Source organism: Lolium rigidum, chromosome 7 (genome assembly GCF_022539505.1).
Source record: "Lolium rigidum isolate FL_2022 chromosome 7, APGP_CSIRO_Lrig_0.1, whole genome shotgun sequence".
Taxonomy (NCBI): Eukaryota; Viridiplantae; Streptophyta; class Magnoliopsida; order Poales; family Poaceae; genus Lolium; species Lolium rigidum.
The window spans coordinates 173,511,406-173,535,389 of NC_061514.1; the positions used below are offsets into that span (position 1 = coordinate 173,511,406).

Genomic DNA, 23,984 nt, shown 5'->3' on the forward strand with positions numbered 1-23,984 from the left:
AATGGGATCAAGTGAGGATCGTGGAGAAGAACCCCTCTACTGAGCAGTTGTCTCCCCTTTCGTAGCGGCACCAGTCCTTCTCTCCAAGGAAACTTGGTAGAGGGGTAACCACAGGCATACCCAAGGAAGAGGACATCTATCCCTAGCTAAGCCCATGAATTTGGTCAATGACCACACCAAAAGCCTTGGTACACAGGGAGTGGATGTGGACGATATCGACACTCCCTGTTGTACTTGCACCGTCCATCCCAAACCTTTAGGAATATGGGCAACGGCCTGCAGGCAAACTTGGAGCTCATCTTATCTTCTAGAGTGCGTCACTGCTTGCATCATGCACCCTGGCTTTGTCCCTACACACGAAGGGATTTTGTGCAACAATTCCTGACGTGGAGACCTCCTATCCCCCAGAGACAAGCCTTGTTCTTCGTGGATAGGCCACCGCGGGGCCTAGTAAGTAGTAACCAAGCTCAAAGAGTTCATCCATCATAACCCTACAGACCACACATACACCGAGAGACGAAGGGTTCTGCGTCTTGTTTTGGGAAAGAGGGACAAATAGATAGATAGATTAATCTTGTAAATAAGGTTTTGATCCTTAAATAGCCCTGTACATAAGTGATAAGTCAAGAGGCACTATTAGAGCTTGCGAATGTTGAACTCCAGTTCAGGCAGCATAACCAGAAGTCCTCTAAATAAACCATAGCGGACAGCACACCAGATTTCCATCAGAACAGAAAAAAAAAATCAAAACACCTGAAACTCCCATCGCACGATCCATCTACACTTATGCTTTTGAGAAAAAAAACAGCTCAAACATCAACATTTTACTAGCACCACACGTGTAGAGTTTTTGTACATTTCAAGTTTATCCATTATTCTTAGCATAGCACCATACAGAAGCACAAAACCTCTAGTTAATAGGATGATATTGCGCCGACACCCTCTTAGGTGGGAGCTTCCGGAGGATGAAAAGGACCAGCGCAGAAGGCAGTATCTCTGTCAGCTGTACAGTAATAGTGGAGCATACGTATAAGGGTGTGTGTATAACATGGGGAGTAATTCTACAAGGTCTAGTAGTGGTATAGATTTTTTTTTTTTGTTTTGCGTTACTTACCAAATAATAGAAGAAGTCTAGGATTGGATGATCCAAAACCTCCAAAGAAACATCATCATCGAATGCGGATACTGCCACCTGCAATCAAGTACAAGCGATGGACAAAGGGAGCAGATTATAAGTAAATTTACCAACAGAAGCACACATGTTGACAATTGTGCGCTGTTTTCGGACAAGATCTGTAAATCATATAGGAGTATGTATCTAGAGGGTTTCATCACAACAGTGCAAGGCAACATCGGGTACAGTACATTAGATTGGCATGTTTGGTGGCTTCACATTCATATAAAACTGTCCACACAGGTCTACATCAGAGCTCTACTTAACGGTCAATAAGCGTGCTTCTTAAATGCCTAACAATGAGTCATGGAGAACAAAATACTCACCACAATGCATCTTATCAAGAAACAAGTACAGCAGATTGTTGTCACAGTCCCAACCTGAAGAATTTTCAACGTCAGAATGAAAAAATTGCACGCCTTGAAAGAAATTTACAGCTGTTCTTTTCAGACTGATGGACCCCCAGCATTGTTATTAAGAAACAATATAAGATTTATAAAAAACTAGCATGCTAAATTCACCGGATAAAAAGACAAGACAGCACAAAAAAATTACTAGTCACAAATTGTGAGCATTGAGATACTATGCATAGAATTTTCATGTTCAACGCATGTCATTTCCGGTATTTCAGATAGAATACAATCTTAGTTATAGTTGAAGCTGTACGAAATTGACAGATCTTAACGGACAATGCTGGCAGTTTGTTCTTTACAACTGCCAGAACAGGAAATATGCATAGCACGAGTTATTAAAGGTTTAGTGGCACCTCATAAAGCTTCTTTTTCCGCCCCTTGGATTCAATGGGGAAACGTCTCAGCAAGACAAACAACCTATAGAGAGAGAGACAAGAGCAAAGCTTATCAATACAGCGCGCAATTGACCCAGCAATTAGAATACAAACAAAAGCGGCATTGAACTTGACTTGCCTTCCACCATATACTGCGAAACCAAGAAGAGCCACAGCGGAGACAGCTACGACGAAGATTTTGGTGACCAGCTCAACCAAGAGATTGTCGTTGATTCCAAGGTATACCCAAATGCAGACCTGTCAAGACCTCCGACCAGAGACAGCAACCATATAGTTAAGAAAGGGTAAGCGTGGATGGATGCATAATAGGCTACGCGTGAACATGGCTCTTTTTTTTAGGAAACGTAGGAAGGGATAGGGCTGTGCATAGATGGAAAATAACACACCTGAATTATGTACACGATGGCATTAACAGCTGCGTATATAAGCCTTAACTTGTCCGTGGGGAGACTCCTAGCCTGCAAAACTCAGAAAAGAATTTGCTGGATCAGTAGGAGTAAATGAGGTGAGAATGAAGAGTGTATAGAGAGATGCTATGTTGTAAGCAGCAGCACCTGGTGGTATATCTCTGCCCAGAAAAGAACGAGCAAGGTGTAGGCCGAGAAGAAGAGCAGGCCGGGTAGGTCTAGCAACACCAACTTATATACCTGTGCAAGCAAATTAACCACTGTCAAAAGTGTGTTAAAGAGAATTGGTACATATGTAGCGTGCACAAAAAAATAGAGTGTATTACTCTTGTTGGGAGAAAGAAGACCCAGACGTGGAAGCCGAACACAACGGCACGAACTGCAGAAATGTGGTAGTGCTTGGTTAGTTGGTTGGTTGGTTGGTTGGCGCACACGCGGAACATGCGGTGGGGGGTTTGTTGCGTAAACGGCGAAATCGAAAGAAGGAATCAATGGGTGAATTGGGGGGTGATATCCCCAGATGAGTAAATAATTGGGCATTGATTGATTGCATTATTACCCCCATTGACGACGAAGTTCATGAGGTGGAACACCTTCTGCGTGGTCCATCCGAACTCGGGCACCCTGCGCTGGATCCTAATGAGCTGAATCTGCGAGCGGCAAGAAAGAAGTTGTTACACGGGTCGTCGAATCGAGCTCCCGCAGCGGCGGCATCGTGATCCACAATTTGTTATGCGGCGGCGCGCTAATCGGCGCGGCGGACGGCTCAGTTCGGATCAACGGGGAATCGAGGTAGGTAGCATTACGGGTGTAGGGCGAGGGGAGCGGGACTGACCAGCGCGACGGCGGAGACGAGGGCGTAGGCGGCGGAGAGGGAGAAGAAGGCGCCGTCCTGCCACGCCGGCGACGCGTTGACGTCCTCCCACCATCCCCCGAGCGCCGCGCCGCCCGCGGCGGCGAGGAGCCCGGTGGCGGTGGTGGAGGCGGCGGAGGTGGAGGAGGAGACCAGCTCCCTCATCTCTCTCTCTCTCTGCCGCAGCTTGACGGTCCTGAATCCTGATGGCGTTCTCACACTTTGTGTGGGGCGGACGAACCAGGGAGAGGAGAAGCACAAAAGAAATTGAAGACAGACAGAACAACGTGGGCCCGCATGACAGACCCAGGGCTTATTTTATTCGCGGGCGGTGGTGGATTTTTGGGCGTGTGCGTTTATCGTGGCCCAGTGCGCAGCGAGCTTGGCGTCAGCGGATTAGCTAGAAAGGACAGGTGGGCTCCACGTGGCGGCAGCTGCTTCCGTTCCTACGCGGGGCCCACCGTCAGCGGGATGAAACGCAATAAAGTGAATGATTGACTGCCGGTTGTGACAGTGGTGGCGGTGGTGACGAGGATGGGTGGGGATTATTTAAGCTGATTGGACCGAATGATATATGATACCTACTAGTTGAATGCCCGTGCGTTGCTACGGTCCCTTCGATTTTATAGGCATACTTGTCGCACATGTAAATTTAAAATGTGTGTAAATATTTACTTATATATAAAAGATAGCCATAAATATTCATGCATCGTGTAAATCATCCGTGAAAAATTGATGTTTGTGAAACCCCAAAGGAAGTATTCAATACAAATCAACTCCCGTAGCTAGCGGACACCGGTAAGAAAATCTCAGTGGCCATCATGTATTGTTTCGGTTCTTCATTCCCCTCGGCTCCGGTTCTTTTATGTCTTCATTGTTGTTTCTCCTTGATATTTTCTCAATGCACTTTGTGTCGATATGGGATACCTTTATTATGGTACAAATGGATAATTTTTAACTTTAAAAAATCTTCATTAATTATGTATCACGTTTTTGGAGACATTTAATACAGGTCATGAAGGACATTACAACAACACAGGGGCGCTGCTATCTTAAGGGCACCCTTGGGTAGGGAAGATATCCCGACAGCTCATGTCATCGACACTGCTATAGAGAAGGGGAGAGGGAGAACCAGCCTTGCCGCCGCGCTTCAAGTTCCATCCGCCTATGTAAGCACCGCCAACCGCGAGCTGCATGACCACACAACCATCCTCAAAGATCATCCTCCACAAGTCTGTAGCCACCTCCGGCCTTGCCTCGAAGGTTCGCCGTTACCACTTCGTCTCCATATCTAGCCCACCTGAACCCTCATTGTCTGACAAGCAATGCCTACCATGGGTGTTGCTCCTCTTCTCTGCATCATAAGGGTGGCCTGGCGGTGAAGAGTATCGATCTAACTCACCTCGTAATTCGTTTCCCCAACTCCCGATCTTCTTGAAGTGCAGATGGTAGCTGACGTAGATGCCGCTCTTGCAACCACATTGGAGCTTGTGTTCCATGATTTTGTTTTCCATCCAATGCATATTCAGATTTACAAGCCATAACTAAAACAGATTCATATTTCAGGAGCTAGCAGCAAGTCAAAAAGACTGGAGGGATTATTATGGTTCAGTTTGGTTCAACTGCCCATGAAACGTGGCGGTCACCATCAATTATCTGACTCAAGTAAATAGGGCAAACATGTTCTAGGATTGGAGAATAATTACCTATGAATTGAAACAGCACCATCCAAGGGAGATACCAGGGAAGGGAGACGTTGTCCTACATGGGCGGCACAATAGCCTCGGCGATGCTAACGTTCTCCGCCACGACTGCATTTTGTGCCTCATGCGTTATGAAGATGTTGCCAACCGCGCCCAGTGAAGCTCTCCGGCTCTACTTGTAAGCATACATCCATGTCAACAGATAAAAGAAGTCATTATCCATCCATATGACTTTTAGATTAGACATTTTTATGAAAGTTCATTGGTTGGTAGAGACCAAACTGCTTCATGATACACGCTTTCTTTCAGAAAACCACCTCGTAGCTATCCCTAATTTTGATGTCTGAGCAGGCCATGATTATTAATTTTTATTTAATTGCACTTCCCTAGATGGAGATAACAAAGAATCTACTGTGGAATATGGCTATAACTCATTTTCCAGACATTAGAAAAACTCTAAGAATGGTTGTACTTTATCTGGGAACTAAGAAAATAAATCTCAGATATATAAGCTACCTATAATGGACCGAGAAAATAATAAGCTACATCTGAAACTACAATGAATGCTTAACAAGCAACTTTCAAATATACTGTACACATGAAAACACATAGGACATGCATATATAACTACACGAGAGCACTAACCTGGATAAGAGAAAGAGCACTTAGAAGGAGGATCAAGAGCTTCAGGCCTTCAGCTGAATTGTTTCATTGACGCATCCACTCTTTCACTTTCTTTTGTGCCCATTTTTTGTTTTCCAATGTAGCAAAGCTGGAGGAGAGCTTCGATATCATGATCTGTCATGTTTAGAGTCGATATCTTGTAAACAATTTTTAATTGAATCTCATAGCATATTCTCAGAAATCTCTACATTCATTTTGCAGATGATTGTAAGCTATTTTGTGCCTATTAGCATTCAAAAATCTTGAAAACCTGATAGAACACCATATCAAAAGGTTATAAAAAATCATATCTGTAAGTACAAAACATAGCCATTAGCCATAATTATAAGTACAACCCATAGTCATAGACTTCCTAGTTATATGCAATGGGCTATACCATGGCAAAGCTTTATTCCACATTTCCACTATTGAAGTTATTTTGCTATATTCCCCGTTATAAACCAATAAATATTTCCATCAGATCCTCCTTTGTATAAGCCTAGTTTAAAGTGGAAAGGAAATAAAAAGAAGAAGTGTTTGTTAGTTTGACTTTCTAGCACAGAGAATACTCCAAGAAGACATTTTTGTCTATGTAGTGGAATCTACAGGTTAGCATTTAGAAGTTTAAGATGTACATCTGCTTGTTTCTAAATAGTAGTGATCTACCATCCGATTGCATAACATATAGGAGTGGAATATACAGGTTCGTACTCAAACATGGTGTAAACCGGCGTTATACTCCAAGAAGAGACTGTTCGACGAAATCAGTGCGAAAGGAGAATCAGGAGGGCTGAAATTGGACATCAATCAAAAATTTGAAATACCTAATTTGGCGCAAACCGATGTGCCAGCGTTGGTCGGTTCAAGATGTATCAACCTGAAGGATTGGGCCGTCGGACAGCGCGATCATTCAACACGTTGATGCAGCACATGCCACATCTAGCTCAGCGATGATGTGGTCCTCCTGAGGAGACTGAGGGCTTCTGCATCGGCTATTTACGCGACGTGCACCATGGCGAAGTCGGGGGAACCTAGCCGGCGATGGGATAGGTCATCGACGGGATGCGCCGTGGCGGAGGACATGACATGGCCAACGATGGGGAGGTCGCCGACGGGAGGGAATAGAAGCGGCGGCGCTGGTCGACCGACTGGCGGCGGTGATGGAGGCATGCAGTGGGAGGCCGACATGTTCTTCCAATCTAGGGGTGGCGGCTGGGTTTCCAGGGCGACGGGGGTGAGCACAGAGCACTGCACACGAAGGGCAGGGAGAGGAAGGGTGGCCTGGGGCGGCGCATCATGTTGGTTTGCCTGGGATTGTGGTGATCTTCTCATTGATGACCAACAAAGATTTCCATGTTATTCAATTTACCTTTCCATGTTATTTAAATTCCCGTGATTGTGCCTATCCCTGTGATTGATACGTGATTCATGACTGATACCATGATCATGCCTAACAAAGGAGAAGAGGGGCGACTTACCATAAAAGTAATGGAAAAGTTAGATCGAACGGATGGATTTTGAGCGGACCGTGAGATTATATTGAACGGACGAGATGCTCCGAATGACGACCATCAAACGCGTTGAGTGTCAAACGACCAACTCCCATTTAATAGTAAAGACAGTAGAGCCGTGATGATGCAATGATGTGTCATGTGTGAGGCTGAAGGTGAATTGCTATGGGTATCTCTAGCAGGGCGACGCACTTCGAACTCTCAAAATATCTGCACATGTCCGTTTGCGTCAGTTTAAATGGTCGAAATTGATCGCGCGTCCGTTTCCGTCGGGTGGCTCCAACGGAGGTGGAGGTGGCGGTTGCACCGGTTGCGTGGCTGAGTCCTCCGGCGGCCGTCGAAGGGTCTCTTCCTCCGTGAGACCCGGCGGCATGATGTCGGTGGCGTACCGGGGCAGCGGCGGCTGCACCAGTCGGTCCACCTCCGAGACGAGGACGCCGAGCTTCGCGATCTCGTCGGCCGTCATCGTCTCCGGGTACTTGTCAACACCCGGATTTTTAAATCCAGATGCCTATTATGCCATTCCTCGCAATCCCAGGAATATTGTTTTTGCGAGACATAATAGATTGAGATCACAACACATCATTTATTACAACACATAATCGTCTTACAAATAAAGGATCACATGATCCAGTCTCATTACAATAATAGAAGTTCTATTTATTCATTACATAACATATAGCGGAAGCGAAAATAGCGTAGTAGTAGTCCATCTATTCCACAGGCAACTGTTGACGTCAGGAGTGATCCTAGTTGTCGTAGACGTCCTGCTGTCCTTCTTCCGGGTTCTCGTACTCATCTTCATAGTCTGGCCATTTGAATAGCCAGGGATCACAGCCGTGAGTACTTCAAAGTACTCGCAAACTAATACTCGGGTAAATACTATCAACTATAATAGGGGGTTCTAAACTCTAGTTTCATTTGCATAAAGCCAGTTTTATTTCATAAACACTTTAATAATCAAAGCCTCTTCATTTGCTTAACTAACTCAAGTGGGAACATTAGTGTCATTCCCACAACTCTGTTGTGATTCAATTCAAAGTCACCATTCAACTTTAAAATTCAAGTCACAAGTCATACATTTTTGAAAATGATCTGATGACGGAACAGTATGGCCTTTCCAACCGTCCATAACCGTGGACACGGCTATTCGAATAGTTCTACACTCTGCGAGGTCGTACACTTGTGCCACAACATTTGCAATAATCCGTCGTGGTTAATCGGCCCGGATTTACCATACTCCGTATGCGGACTACCAACCATAACCTTTCACTTACACACTCTAGTATGAGCACCTCTCCCCATGAGCTTGGCCTCCCAGTGAAAACCGCAGTCAACCCGGGAACTGCACAGGGCTTGGGCCGGACATTCACCTCATATTAACATCATTTCTCATCAGTTCTTTTGTTGTAGAGGCAGCCTCCAGCCTAACCCCGATGACGCTTGTTTAGAGAGAACCCATACTAAGATAAATAAATTTCCAGCTAAGCCTTACCCAGATTCAGGTATTGTGGGGGTACTTGTAAAATTGGAATGGTATCGCATCCGAACCCAACCATCAGTTTTTGTAAAGTTCACCAAGTCATTCACCAGTCATATTCACCTTCAAAATCTTTCAATAGAATGACTCATCATTCCAAGTTTTTCAAAGTCATTTCAATTCACAAGTTCCCAACTAGAATAGTCACTTTTAATATTGGGCACTAACAACTAGTTATGAGGGGTGCTAAGTATCTTGGAGCTTGCTAGGCTAAGTGTGATGCTCTTGTACTAATCCAATACTAACCAAGTGAATCATGAATCAAAAAGTACTTTGATAAAACAAAAGTAAATAAAGCTTGTAAAGTAAAACTGGGGAATAGGATCATAAGCATAAAGTAAATGGGGTAATGCCTTGCTCATGGTGAGCTTTGCACTTTGCAAGAGTATTATCTTGCCTTGATTGGTGAGATGATCAAAGTTTTCTTCTCCTTCCTCTTGGTAGAAGACCTCTTCCTCTTGATAGTCTCCGGTACTAGCGTCTATACACAAATACGAGGATACAATCACCAAACAACACTTAAGTAATCTTAATTAGCCTTATTGGCTTACACAATTGATCTAGTATCACTACTTAACATTTATTCTTAAATTATGTTAGGGTTTCTTTATTTAATCTTAGGAGAAATAGTTTCCTCTCATTGAAGATTGGAATTAGGGTTTCTCTTTGGTTTGGAGAAATAATTTCCTCTCATTGAATCTTCTTAAAATTTAATCTTCTCAAATAACCAGGGATGATCCCATGTTGACCAAGGTCAACACTTCACACTTAGTATTTGAGAAAAGTGATTTAAATGAGATTCATCATCTCATGTGATTTAAATAACTAGTGCAATTTAAATACTATGTTGATTTAAATTCTACAAGTGAGCAAGTATGAGCCTAAGCATTTAAAGGTCAACACATTACTTCATATCACTGGTGAGAATGATTTAAATGAGGGGCTACACCTCATTGGTTTAAATTCCTAAAATTTGAAATAGTTTGAATGGGCTAGTATTGACTACATAGCCAATATTTTGATTCTAGCCCATGATCATGTACAGAACACCTATCATATTTTTACATATTAAATTAGGGTTTGTTAAATGTGAATTATTGCAATTGGATTCACTTCAAAAATTACAATGGTTGAATTTTAAGATTTATTTGAATACAGAAAAGTATCTGTTTTGTTATTTTTATCATTTAAATTCTACAAATAATTTGCAAGTGAGGCCAGTGGCATTTTTTTAGATAAAACTCTAAGCTTTCCAAAACATTTCGAATCACTCAATTTGGGTTTCTAGATTTTAAACTATTCAATTTATAGTAAGGGACCAGTATTGAAAATTTGCTGAATCATATTATTTGAATTTGAAACAACGGGCTTAGGCGGGAACACAGATGGGCCGAAACGAGGGGGAAGGGACTGGGCTGGCCCAACTAGCGCTTTCCACGCAGCGGGCCAACTGACATGGTGGGGCCTGCGTGTCAGTCCCTCTTTAACCCGAAACGGTACCTGTGAACGCGAGCCGCTGGATCAGATGGAGATCGGACGGTGGAGCTGCGTCGTCGTCGTCGACGAGAAGCAGACGCGGGCACGGCGGAGGCAAGGGGTCGACGGCGAGCTGGGGCTCCGGCGAGGGGCGGCGCTGATGCTAGGCGAAGTTGTTGACGACGAGGAGTCGACTGGTACCGTCGGCGAGGCGTGGGGTGGCGTCAATCGTCGGCGGCGAGGAGCTACTGTGGCGGCGGGTTCCGGTCAAATTCCGGCGAGAGGCAGGCTATTTGAGGAGGGGAAGGTGTTGAGGAGGATCAGAGGGATGAGAGCAACTTGTTGGTGTGAAAGATTTGAGCGCGGGAGCTCTCCTTTTATAGGGGGTTGAGGTGCTGCGGGTGCCCGTGGGAGGTCGTCCATGGCGCCGGCGTCTGGAGCGGCGAAGGGGCAAGCTAGGGGTCGCGCTAGGTTGCTGGGGTCATGGAGAGGACGACGCGCGTGAAGGGGCAGCGAGGGGAGGACGATGGCAGGCTGGCGACGTTCGAGTGTCCTCAGTACGGGTGCGGCAGAGCGTTGATGATGGCGACGGTGTCCGGGCGAGCGCGAGCTAGTGAGGATGTCTAGGGGGTAGCCGTAGGCGTGGTGATCATTCGTGCCAAGTGGGAGAGGGAGAGGAGGACTAGAGCGTCCAGGCGAGCGTGCGCTCTGCCGTGTCCAGGATGGGGTCGGGACTCGCTCACCGCGTGCCTGGCACGGCACTGGGCGTGCATGGGCGCGCCTGGTTCGGCCAATGTCGTGCTCGTTTCGATCCAGGGAGGGTACAGGCATGCTCAGGGAGGTTCGGTGATGCTCCAGGACAAGGTGGATGTGGCCAGAGATGAGTGGAGAGGTAGGGTGGCATGGTGGTGTCTAGCATGGCCGGCATGGGTGTGTTCTTCATCATGCCCCTACTTTAATCAGTGCTAAAGTGCTGGGTCTGATGCAGAGGAAGTACAGAAGATGGATGATCACAATTCGAAAGGGGTTTAGCCCAAAATCCAGAGGATAATAGAGTGTATGCCAAAACCAGAATCATGCCTGCAAGGTGCTCGACACAATGGCCGCATGAAACTTCTTTTCAAAATTTGAAATTCTTTTTGGTGCAACTCATTTATATATTTAATGTAATGGAATGGTGGTGGTGGTGTCCATTTTGGTGAAGGTTTGAAAGAATTTCAAAATGTGGTCATCTTCACATAGTTTCAACATCACCACTTGTCACATTCATACTGGTCAACCTAGTCAACTCTGGACATGGTGGTCAACATGAAAGTTACTCACCTTGACATGGTCTTGGATGACATGGCTTTGGTTGACCAAGTTTAGTTTGAAGAAAAGTCAAAACCAGGGGGTAAAGTGGGGAACATTTTATAAAAGTCCATTTTGACCATTATCACATGTATGTAGGTTTTGAGATTTCCTTTGCTTTGATTCTTGTTTCTTTGATGCAATTGTGTTTTTTTTGTTATATAAGAGTTTTAGAATCCATAGGGCAAGCAATGGTGGCCTCATATGAAGATTTGTAAAATTGCCCTTAGTGTATGTGAGTAAAAATTGGAATTATCTCACCATTTGAATTCTCTCCAATTGATTTGACTTTCATTGACTCTAAAGTGATTCTTATTAGTTTAGAAACATTTTAAGATCATTGAAACCATTTCAAATGGTCTTGTTCAAAGATTTGCAAAAATGGCCATAACACATGAGAGATGATGTGTCAAATTTCATTAAACTTGTAAATTGTTGATCTTGCTTTACTTGGACATGGGTTAGGGTCAATTTAGTGTTATATTAGGTTGAGAGATAGTTTCACATCATTTGGTCAATGTTTAAAGTCATAGGGCAAAATTTGGTGAAATGGCTATGTGCCACATATGCTTCTATGCATATGTTGCATTTGAATTTTAATTTGACTTGGCTTGACCCAAATGAGGTTGTTGAGTGTTGAAATGGTATATAGGAGTGATCCCATCATTCACAACATGTATTAGGGTCAAGGATCTCAATTTCACCAATTTGCTATTTTACTCACATATGCCTCTGTGGCATTTTTAGTTTCTTTTTATTTCTTTTGAAAACAACTTGGATTAGGTTTGATAAGTGCTAGGTAAGGTGTATGATGGTTGTCCAAACCTCTAAACAAAGTAGAGGAGCTTAGGGTAAAGTTTCACAAAAATAGCCATAGGCACATATGCCTTTTTTCTTATTTAATTTCCTTTTATTTTATTTTAACCAGGATGGTGAAAAGAGGGGTGAGGTTTAGGGTTTAAGATTATTTCAAATACTAATAACAAGCAATTATGGCAATAGCACAAGAATTAAGCAAGATCACTATGTATCAAACTTAATTTAATAAAAGTTTTTGTTGGTTCCAAAATTTGGAACTAGTGAAATTCATTTATTTTGTTTTGAATTTTTGGGATGTTACAAACCCTTCCCCTTAAACAAATCTCGTCCCGAGATTTTAAGAAAAGTTAGGTTCCTAAGAGAGATTGAGCATTTTATTAACAGGAAGACATACTTGGCATGGTCTGTGGTGCTTCCTAAGCTTCAGTGGCAGTCATGTGGTAGAGGCGGCCGTTGTTGTTGTTCTGGTTCCTTCTACCGGCGAAGCGACGCTGTTGCTGGGCAGGTGCAGCGGTGTTGGCGGCAATCTTGGCAAGCTTCTTGGGACACTCATTGGAGTAGTGGCCCACAACTCCACATTCATAGCAGTTGATCGTGGATTTGTCCTTGGGGTTGATGGGAGCAGTGTTGCTTCCGGTTATTGAGGCGTGTTGGTGTTGGTGTTGTTCCCATTGTTGCTTGGTGTTGTTGTGGTTGTTGTTGTTGTGGTGGCTGTTATTGTTGTTGTTGCCTCCGGGCTTCGGGGGTCCTCCGTTGTTGTTGGCGTAGTTGGGGCGATAAGTACGAGCGAGATGGCCTGTTGTTTACGGGGGTGAATCCTCCGGAGGAGTTGTTGCGGTACTTCGGGTATGGTGGGGCCCATTCCGGTTCATCATTCCGCGCTTGCGGTTCTCATTGGCCTCGATGCGGCTTTCCTTCCATCCGTATGGCTGAGTCCACGAGGGCTTCTAAGTCGGCGAACGGAATGTTCACTAACACGATCCGCATCTCGTCGTGTAGTCCGTTCAGGAATCTTTCCTTTCTCTTTTCATTGGTGTCGGTCTCATCCGGGGCGTACCTTGACAGAGTGAGAAACCTGTCGCGGTATTCCACCACGGCCATCCTTCCTTGCTTGAGTTCACGAAACTCGTCTCTCATTTTCTTGATCAGTCCTTGGGGCACATGGTACTTGCTGAACTTCAGCTTGAAGTCTTCCCAGGTCATCATTTGTCCCGCATTCATTGCGCGGGCACTTGTCCACCGGGCTACGGCAGGTCCCGACGGGTAGTGGGTGGCGAACGATACTTTCTCTCGTGGCTTCTACTCCCGCAACTTCTAGGTTGTTCTCCATGGTCCGGAGCCGGTCATCGGCATCGAGGGGCTCTTCGGTCTTGTTGAAGATAGGTGGGTTGGTGTTCGAAAGTTCTTCGGCTTTGACCCGGGGTGGTCGTGGTTTCCATGGCCGTTGTTGTTCGAGCGATCCGTTGTAGCGCAGCGATGTTGGCTTGGCGTTCAACTCTCTCGACTTCTCGGTCTGCCATCATTGTCTGCAGCAGTTGCATCATGGCATCCTGGGTGGCGTTGCGGGTTGGTGGGGCCATCTGAACATTGAGGTAGATGATAAGGTAAGAGGGAAATTTCTATGGTTTGTTTTGTTAAAGTTTTAATAAGTTCATAATATTGAAAACTTGAGTAGTATTGCGGGGGTAAAAACCAACAACACTTTTTCATTCATACCAAACATCACATATTACAAAGCTAACACACCGTTGGTTTGAAGAACCATTCATTCGCTCTACGATACAAGGGGATCCTGATACAACTCACACCTACTTAAGTGCTGGGGTGATACTACTCTTCAGGGGGGGAATTCTTCATCTTCACGGGTAATGTGCTTGGCGAGATGCGAGGGCGTTGTCCAAATCCCTGCGGGTTTTGTACATCCTGAAGTCTTGGGGTGCTACATAGGGGTTCATCTCCATGTGCGGTAGCATGGTCATCGATCTTCCCATGGAGTCATGTCTTGGGTAGTAGATGAAGCGAGTGTTCTTGATCTTGTTCTCATTTTGTCCACACAGACGGTAAATTGCTTCTTGCATAGCTCTGACTAGTCCTTCCTTCCAAGTGTTTCCCGTTACAGAAAACCAGATGGTTTCCCATACAGGGGCTCCAAGCTTTCTTCGTAGATCAGTAGAAACTTCCCACCGAGGTGGTTCTCCGGAGTGGTTGTTGAGGGGTATTCCGAAGAACTCGGGATACGGGTGTCCTAGATATTCCACTAGTTGCTTCAAATCCTTTTCGAACCTTAGGTCGCCTCCGGGACCAAGCTGATAAAACTCCCATTGGTACTCCATCTGTGAGCAATTAGGATAAGTAAGTTAAAGAAATAGTCAAGTGTGCAAAATTTTAGGTCGGCTTGCAAAGAAAGTAGAGTATAGATTTTCTCATTTTTGAAAAAGATCTCAAGGATAAGAGTAAGAACAAGTTTTCACAAATATTTACTTCATTGGTTTTTGAAAATAAGTTTTTCAGACGTCCATTCTAACTAGGGTCTCCTAAGGTCAAACAATGGCTCTGATACCAACTTGTCAACACCCGGATTTTTAAGTCCAGATGCCTATTATGCCATTCCTCGCAATCCCGGGAATATTGTTTTTGCGAGACATAATAGATTGAGATCACAACACATCATTTATTACAACACATAATCGTCTTACAAATAAAGGATCACATGATCCGAGTCTCATTACAATAATAGAAGTTCTATTTATTCATTACATAACATATAGCGGAAGCGAAAATAGCGTAGTAGTAGTCCATCTATTCCACGAGCAACTGTTGACGTCGGGAGTGATCCTAGTTGTCGTAGACGTCCTGCTGTCCTTCTTCCGGGTTCTCGTACTCATCTTCATAGTCTGGCCATTTGAATAGCCAGGGACACAGCCGTGAGTACTTCAAAGTACTCGCAAACTAATACTCAGGTAAATACTATCAACTATAATAGGGGGGGTTCTAAACTCTAGTTTCATTTGCATAAAGCCAGTTTTATTTCATAAACACTTTAATAATCAAAGCCTCTTCATTTGCTTAACTAACTCAAGTGGGAACATTAGTGTTATTCCCACAACTCTGTTGTGATTCAATTCAAAGTCACCATTCACCTTTAAAATTCAAGTCACAAGTCATACATTTTTGAAAATGATCTGATGACGGAACAGTATGGCCTTTCCAACCGTCCATAACCGTGGACACGGCTATTCGAATAGTTCTACACTCTGCAGAGGTCGTACACTTGTGCCACAACATTTGCAATAATCCGTCAGGGTTAACTGGCCCTGATTTACCATACTCCGTATGCGGACTACCAACCATAACCTTTCACTTACACACTCTAGTATGAGCACCTCTCCCCATGAGCTTGGCCTCCCGGTGAAAACCGCAGTCAACCCGGGAACTGCACAGGGCTTGGGCCGGACATTCACCTCATATTAACATCATTTCTCATCAGTTCCTTTGTTGTAGAGGCAGCCTCCAGCCTAACCCCGATGACGCTTGTTTAGAGGGAACCCATACTAAGATACATAAATTTCCAGCTAAGCCTTACCCAGATTCAGGTATTGTGGGGGTACTTGTAAAATTGGAATGGTATCGCATCCGAACCCAACCATCAGTTTTTGTAAAGTTCACCAAGTCATTCACCAGTCATATTCACCTTCAAAATCTTTCAATAGAATGACTCATCATTCCAAGTTTTTCAAAGTCATTTCAATTCACAAGTTCCCAACTAGAATAGTCACTTTTAATATTGAGCACTAGCAACTAGTTATGAGGGGTGCTAAGTATCTTGGAGCTTGCTAGGCTAAGTGTGATGCTCTTGTACTAATCCAATACTAACCAAGTGAATCATGAATCAAAAAGTACTTTGATAAAACAAAAGTAAATAAAGCTTGTAAAGTAAAACTGGGGAATAGGATCATAAGCATAAAGTAAATGGGGTAATGCCTTGCTCATGGTGAGCTTTGCACTTTGCAAGAGTATTATCTTGCCTTGATTGGTGAGATGATCAAAGTTTTCTTCTCCTTCCTCTTGGTAGAAGACCTCTTCCTCTTGATAGTCTCCGGTACTAGCGTCTATACACGAATACGAGGATACAATCACCAAACAACACTTAAGTAATCTTAATTAGCCTTATTGGCTTACATAATTGATCTAGTATCACTACTTAACATTTATTCTTAAATTATGTTAGGGTTTCTTTATTTAATCTTAGGAGAAATAGTTTCCTCTCATTGAAGATTGGAATTAGGGTTTCTCTTTGGTTTGGAGAAATAATTTCCTCTCATTGAATCTTCTTAAAATTTAATCTTCTCAAATAACCAGGGATGATCCCATGTTGACCAAGGTCAACACTTCACACTTAGTATTTGAGAAAAGTGATTTAAATGAGATTCATCATCTCATGTGATTTAAATAACTAGTGCAATTTAAATACTATGTTGATTTAAATTCTACAAGTGAGCAAGTATGAGCCTAAGCATTTAAAGGTCAACACATTACTTCATATCACTGGTGAGAATGATTTAAATGAGGGGCTACACCTCATTGGTTTAAATTCCTAAAATTTGAAATAGTTTGAATGGGCTAGTATTGACTACATAGCCAATATTTTGATTCTAGCCCATGATCATGTACAGAACACCTATCATATTTTTACATAGTAAATTAGGGTTTGTTAAATGTGAATTATTGCAATTGGATTCACTTCAAAAATTACAATGGTTGAATTTTAAGATTTATTTGAATACAGAAAAGTATCTGTTTTGTTATTTTTATCATTTAAATTCTACAAATAATTTGCAAGTGAGGCCAGTGGCATTTTTTTATATAAAACTCTAAGCTTTCCAAAACATTTCGAATCACTCAATTTGGGTTTCTAGATTTTAAACTATTCAATTTATAGTAAGGGACCAGTATTGAAAATTTGCTGAATCATATTATTTGAATTTGAAACAACGGGCTTAGGCGGGAACACGGATGGGCCGAAACGAGGGGGAAGGGACTGGGCTGGCCCAACTAGCGCTTTCCACGCAGCGGGCCAACTGACATGGTGGGGCCTGCGTGTCAGTCCCTCTTTAACCCGAAACGGTACCTGTGAACGCGAGCCGCTGGATCAGATGGAGACCGGACGGTGGAGATGCGTCGTCGTCGTCGACGAGAAGCAGACGCGGGCACGGCGGAGGCAGGGGGTCGACGGCGAGCTGGGGCTCCGGCGAGGGGCGGCGCTGATGCTAGGCGAAGTTGTTGACGACGAGGAGTCGGCCGGTGCCGTCGGCGAGGCGTGGGGTGGCGTCAATCGTCGGCGGCGAGGAGCTGCGTGGCGGCGGGTTCCGGTCAAATTCCGGCGAGAGGCAGGCTATTTGAGGAGGGGAAGGTGTTGATGAGGATCAGAGGGATGAGAGCAACTTGTTGGTGTGAAAGATTTGAGCGCGGGAGCTCTCCTTTTATAGGGGGTTGAGGTGCTGCGGGTGCCCGTGGGAGGTCGTCCATGGCGCCGGCGTCTGGAGCGGCGAAGGGGCAAGCTAGGGGTCGCGCTAGGTTGCTGGGGTCATGGAGAGGACGACGCGCGTGAAGGGGCAGCGAGGGGAGGACGATGGCAGGCTGGCGACGTTCGATTGTCCTCAGTACGGGTGCGGCAGAGCGTTGATGATGGCGACGGTGTCCGGGCGAGCGCGAGCTAGTGAGGATGTCTAGGGGGTAGCCGTAGGCGTGGTGATCATTCGTGCCAAGTGGGAGAGGGAGAGGAGGACTAGAGCGTCCAGGCGAGCGTGCGCTCTGCCGTGTCCAGGATGGGGTCGGGACTCGCTCACCGCGTGCCTGGCATGGCACTGGGCGTGCATGGGCGCGCCTGGTTCGGCCAATGTCGTGCTCGTTTCGATCCAGGGAGGGTACAGGCATGCTCAGGGAGGTTCGGTGATGCTCCGGGACAAGGTGGATGTGGCCGGAGATGAGTGGAGAGGTAGAGTGGCATGGTGGTGTCTAGCATGGCCGGCATGGGTGTGTTCTTCATCATGCCCCTACTTTAATCGGTGCTAAAGTGCTTGGGTCCGATGCGAGAGGAAGTACGAGAAGATGGATGATCACAATTCGAAAGGGGTTTAGCCCAAAATCCGGAGGATAATAGAGTGTATGCCAAAACCAGAATCATGCCTGCAAGGTGCTCGACACAATGGCCGCATGAAACTTCTTTTCAAAATTTGAAATTCTTTTTGGTGCAACTCATTTATATATTTAATGTAATGGAATGGTGGTTGTGGTGTCCATTTTGGTGAAGGTTTGAAAGAATTTCAAAATGTGGTCATCTTCACATAGTTTCAACATCACCACTTGTCACATTCATACTGGTCAACCTAGTCAACTCTGGACATGGTGGTCAACATGAAAGTTACTCACCTTGACATGGTCTTGGATGACATGGCTTTGGTTGACCAAGTTTAGTTTGAAGAAAAGTCAAAACCAGGGGGTAAAGTGGGGAACATTTTATAAAAGTCCATTTTGACCATTATCACGTGTATGTAGGTTTTGAGATTTCCTTTGCTTTGATTCTTGTTTCTTTGATGCAATTGTGTTTGTTTTTGTTATATAAGAGTTTTAGAATCCATAGGGCAAGCAATGGTGGCCTCATATGAAGATTTGTAAAATTGCCCTTAGTGTATGTGAGTAAAAATTAGAATTATCTCACCATTTGAATTATCTCCAATTGATTTGAATTTTATTGACTCTAAAGTGATTCTTATTAGTTTAGAAACATTTTAAGATCATTGAAACCATTTCAAATGGTCTTGTTCAAAGATTTGCAAAAATGGCCATAACACATGAGAGATGATGTGTCAAATTTCATTAAACTTGTAAATTGTTGATCTTGCTTTACTTGGACATGGGTTAGGGTCAATTTAGTGTTATATTAGGTTGAGAGATGGTTTCACATCATTTGGTCAATGTTTAAAGTCATAGGGCAAAATTTGGTGAAATTGCTATGTGCCACATATGCTTCTATGCATATGTTGCATTTGAATTTTAATTTGACTTGGCTTGACCCAAATGAGGTTGTTGAGTGTTGAAATGGTATATAGGAGTGATCCCATCATTCACAACATGTATTAGGGTCAAGGATCTCAATTTCACCAATTTGCTATTTTACTCACATATGCCTCTATGGCATTTTTAGTTTCTTTTTATTTCTTTTGAAAACAACTTGGATTAGGTTTGATAAGTGCTAGGTAAGGTGTATGATGGTTGTCCAAACCTCTAAACAAAGTAGAGGAGCTTAGGGTAAAGTTTCACAAAAATAGCCATAGGCACATATGCCTTTTTTCTTATTTAATTTCCTTTTATTTTATTTTAACCAGGATGGTGAAAAGAGGGGTGAGGTTTAGGGTTTAAGATTATTTCAAATACTAATAACAAGCAATCATGGCAATAGCACAAGAATTAAGCAAGATCACTATGTATCAAACTTAATTTAATAAAAGTTTTTGTTGGTTCCAAAATTTGGAACTAGTGAAATTCATTTATTTTGTTTTGAATTTTTGGGATGTTACAGTACTCGAACTTCAGGCCCTCCGCCATGGCCAACTGCCATTCATGTAGGTCAGACATAGTCGTCCTTGGCCTCCTCGTTGTGGTAGGCCAACGCCTCGTTGTAGTCGTCGTCGTCGTCATGTGCAAGCCCCGGCGGCTGCCGTGTTCGACGACGAGGTGGCGGTGGATGGTCAAACGGGAAGTCCCTGTCGCCGAGGAAGCCCGCCCTCCTCCTTGGATCCTTCTGGGTCTCGCGCCAGATGAACCAGGTATCGGAGTCGATGGCGTACGCGGGATCGGCACGGAGGTCCGGTGGTAGGTACCGCAGCCTGATCCGGATCTCGCGCTCCTATATGGCTCGCACGCAGGCACGGGCGGGACGGGCACCCAAAGGTAGCTGAGCCGCCAGGCCTGTGCACGCCCCCAGCTGTCGCACGGCGTCCAGTTCGCGTGCATGAGCCGCACCACGTTGACGGGCAGCGGCACCCTGTGTGTCCGCTCTGCCTTCTTGGTGCCGCTGCTAGACACCTCAAAGTCGTTCTTCTTCTTCCCCATTGTGTTGAGGCGGCGTGCGGCGGTGGTGGGAGTGAAGGTGTCCGTGGTGTGGGCGATGCCAGGAACGATGTCGGTCGACTTTTAAGGCCGGCCGCGCGGGGGACACGATATCATTGAAGGCGGCGCAAAAGTCCAGCCGCTGCCCGCCAGTGCGCGCGCATAAGAGGCAGCCGCGACATTGATGATGAAAGCTGCGGCGCAGACGCGGAAGCGTTGATCGTGGAAACAATGCCCTCGATACAGGCTCGCTGTCAGGCGAGCCCGGTGCAAAAGGGAGCGGTCACTTGGGGCGGACGCTGCGACGTATCCCAGACGCAAATATGCGCCACGTTTGCATCGCTGCGGACGGCACGGTCACTATGCGTCGTCCCTCTGGAACGTATTCTAGACGTATTTTCGGCCTACACATTGCCCCATTGAAGATGTCCTAAAATAAAAACTTGACGATCCGGTGATCATCGGAGCAGATCCGCGGCGGACATTGCCGGGGAACCTCAATGAGCTTGCTGCTCCATTTGCCGAGAGGACAACTCCACGACTCGTCGTCAGTGCAACACGCCCACGCATGGTTATGCCTTTCTTTTAGAGAACGCGTGCTTAGAGCAAGTTTAATAGTAGAGCCAACTGTTGGCTATAAGCTAAGTGACATGTCATCTATAGTCATCTTAGAGCCAATATGTACAATAGTGAGCTATAAAATTGTACTACTTATTAGTGCATGGCCCACCATTCACTCTCACATAGTGCCTAGGAGCACGTGCTAGAGCTGGCTCTTGCATAAGAGCCCACTCCTTTTCTTTCTCCTCTCCTCTCTCCTCCAACTAAGCAACAATATATTATTTTAATCCTTATAGCCAGCTAACTAGAACTTATTGTACTTGCTCTTAGAGCATCTTCAATCGCGTCCCCCAAAGCATCCCCAAAGCTATTTGGGGTGCACCGGACAAAAAAATCCGTTCGAGCCGTATCCCCCAAAGGGGCGTGCCGGACAAAAAAATCGTTCCAGCCGCGTCCTCCAAAGCCGAATTTTGTCCGGCGCGGCCCGATACGGTGTCCAGCGCCCCGAGCCCGTCCCTGTCCCACAGGGGACGCACCGGGCACGCCGGACACAACGAAAAGCGAGGCGAAGCGGCGCGGGCCCGACAAGTCAGCGGCTCGGAAGGCTAAACCTCCGCCGTCTACCTTTGGTCAAGCGACGTTAATGGCGTCCCTGGTTTCCCAGGCGACGCAGGGACGCGTCTCGTCGTACATGGCCGTGTGGCCGTCCGCACCGGCGTTATTGCGTGCAACCACCCACTGTCGCCGCTGTAGATTAAGACGCCCTGCGGTTCGTCCCAATCTCTCACCGCTCCCAAACCTTCTCGTCGCCGCCGCCTCCCCCCCTCCCAGATCTTCTCCTCGCCGCTCCTAACAATGTCGACCTCGTCCTCCCGCAAGATCGCCAGAGCGAACGGCTTCGGCCGCGGCAGCCTAACCGTGGCGGAGGCGTGGGCGTTGTACCACGCCTGATATCCAGTCCCGCCGGACATGCGGCTGCCAAGCAGCGGCGGCTGGAAGATGGCCGTGAACGGCATTGGCGTCCCGCCGTCGCCGAAGCTGGGCACGGACCAATGGAGGGACGGCATCAAGGCCCGGCGGGCTCAACTCACCGCCAAGGAACGGGCGGATCAGACATGGGTGGCCAACGACAACGACGAGTGGTGGGCGACGTACTTCAAGGCCAAGTACGACGTCGAGATGTACAGCACCGCCGGCCTCGTCGGCGGGCCCAACAGCTGGAACAAGGACGGCCGCGCCCTGTTCTGGGGCGTTCCGGGGCGCACCCTCGACAGCGGTATCCGCGGCATCCGCAACGGCGCTCCAAGGTTGGAGACGCCGCCGTCACCGCCACCGTCTCCTCGAGGAGGACCACCGCAATGGCAGCCGAGGAGGATGACGTACTCGTCCTCCTCGAACTCTTCTTCCTCAGGACCGGCCCGATCGACGACGTCCTCGTCGTACCGCTCGGCGCCCTACAGCGTCCCCAAACGCGTGGTGAAGGAGGAGCCGACGACGCCCGTCAACACAAGGCGTGGCGGCAGCGGCAGCGGCAGCCGGCGGCAGCAAGAGAGGCGTGGCGGCGCCCTCCTCATCCCGAAGCCGGAGGTGAAGAAGGAGCCGGAGGAAGCGTCGCAGGCGATGCTGCTGGCGGAGTACGAGCGGCGGCAGCGGCTCATTGCCAGCAGCGACGACCCCGAGGACTGCCCAGTGCGGCGTGCTTGGCGTCGCTGAACGACAAGGACGCCTGGAGGGGCGACCTCGACATGGCGATCGCCATGTCCATCCGCGACTCCGGCAAGCCGCTCGTCGACCTCACCGACGACGGCGAGGCAGGACCAAGCGGCTTGGTCAAGGACGAGCCCGTCGACGAGCGCGTCAAGCAGGAGGTCGTCACCGACGACATGTACAACTTCCACCAGTACTACGACGCCTCCGACCGCCGCAAGTACTTCTAGATTAGGTTTAGTTTAAATTTAGTCAAATTTCGTTCGAATCTATGTAATATATGCCAAGTTTGGACGAATCTAATCGAATCTCGCTTAAGTTTAAAATTTCCGAAATTTTGTTTGTAGGACGCGACCGGGGAGCGACATCCCCAAAACGCGGCACGAACGAAACACGTCCCCCAAACGCTCAATCCGACACGACTTGGGGACACTTTGAGGGACGCGATTGGAGATGCTGTTATAGGTGGGTATGTGTCGGCCCGGGTTGAGAAAAAGCTAATCGCTAAAAACTAGGCCTAAGCCTAGCCTCGTCCAACCAAAATGCCTGAAAGCCCGTCGGGCTGGGTCGATTCGTTAAAACGTGATTTCAGGTTACCTAGGTCTGGCTCAGATGTCGGGCCAAAATTTCAAGCCCAGTCTCGTTGTTTTTAGGTTTCATATATTTGAGATAACTGAGTCTCAAAAAAAAAATTGAGATAACTTATGTATTAGGTTTTGTACACATCACCCCTTGAGTTGACTCATTATGTTTCGCCTTGGTTATGTCACTTACAGGCTTCACCTTGGTTACGGTTGCTCACTCGTATCATCGTCTCTTTGTCACCAATAGCCAGCTAAACAAAAGTTACCACCTTCTCTCTGCGATTGATCCATCCTCACTTTTGCAGAAATAGTACCGGACTTAGAGCATCTCCACTCGTCCCCCGACGAGGCCTCCGAGCGACGTTTTTTCCATCCGGACGGCGAAATTCGGTCCAGGCGCGCCCCCGGTTCCTCGTTTTCGTCCGGATTTGGCCCTTCATCCATCCGGCGAGCCCACGCCATCCCCGGCCCCCGGGGCGCGCTCGGGGACTCCGGACGAAAGATTTTGGCGCGAAACGTCGTGTGGACCCGCGTAGTCGGCGACTGGAAAACCAAATCCTGTCGATTTTCCCTCCAATTTGCTTGCATATCCCCATTCCCTCCAATTTGCTTGCATATCCCCATTCTCTCCCGCCGAAATTCCCCAATCTCCTCGTCTTCCAGCTCCAGTTCCCGGCGGTGTCTTCTCGTCCACCACCACTCTCCTCCTCGTCTTCTCG

At 46.5% G+C, this 23,984-nt stretch overlaps 1 protein-coding gene across 1 annotated transcript; it reads right to left on the reverse strand.

Annotated features, from left to right (window-relative positions):
• Nucleotides 1-802: 802 nt before the first annotated feature.
• Nucleotides 803-3,422, reverse strand: LOC124674665 (tobamovirus multiplication protein 1-like). Its single transcript, XM_047210712.1, has 10 exons — nucleotides 3,225-3,422; nucleotides 2,949-3,039; nucleotides 2,716-2,768; nucleotides 2,537-2,629; nucleotides 2,369-2,440; nucleotides 2,101-2,219; nucleotides 1,941-2,004; nucleotides 1,501-1,554; nucleotides 1,115-1,192; nucleotides 803-1,003 (listed from the first exon to the last, which is right to left on the reverse strand). The coding sequence occupies exons 1-10, from the start codon at nucleotides 3,405-3,407 to the stop codon at nucleotides 911-913; spliced, it is 900 nt and encodes a 299-aa protein (XP_047066668.1). The 5' UTR covers nucleotides 3,408-3,422; the 3' UTR covers nucleotides 803-910.
• Between the last annotated feature and the right edge of the window lie 20,562 nt (nucleotides 3,423-23,984).

Bases quoted from the DNA above. Each gene is read 5' to 3' on its own strand.
- LOC124674665 (XM_047210712.1), bottom strand. From the start codon at position 3,407: ATGAGGGAGCTGGTCTCCTCCTCCACCTCCGCCGCCTCCACCACCGCC. The intron at 3,040-3,224 runs GTCAGTCCCGCT...TGCCGCTCGCAG, and splicing joins TCGTCTCCGCCGTCGCGCTG to ATTCAGCTCATTAGGATCCA. The intron at 1,555-1,940 runs GTGCCACTAAAC...AAAATTCTTCAG, and splicing joins GGAAAAAGAAGCTTTATGAG to GTTGGGACTGTGACAACAAT.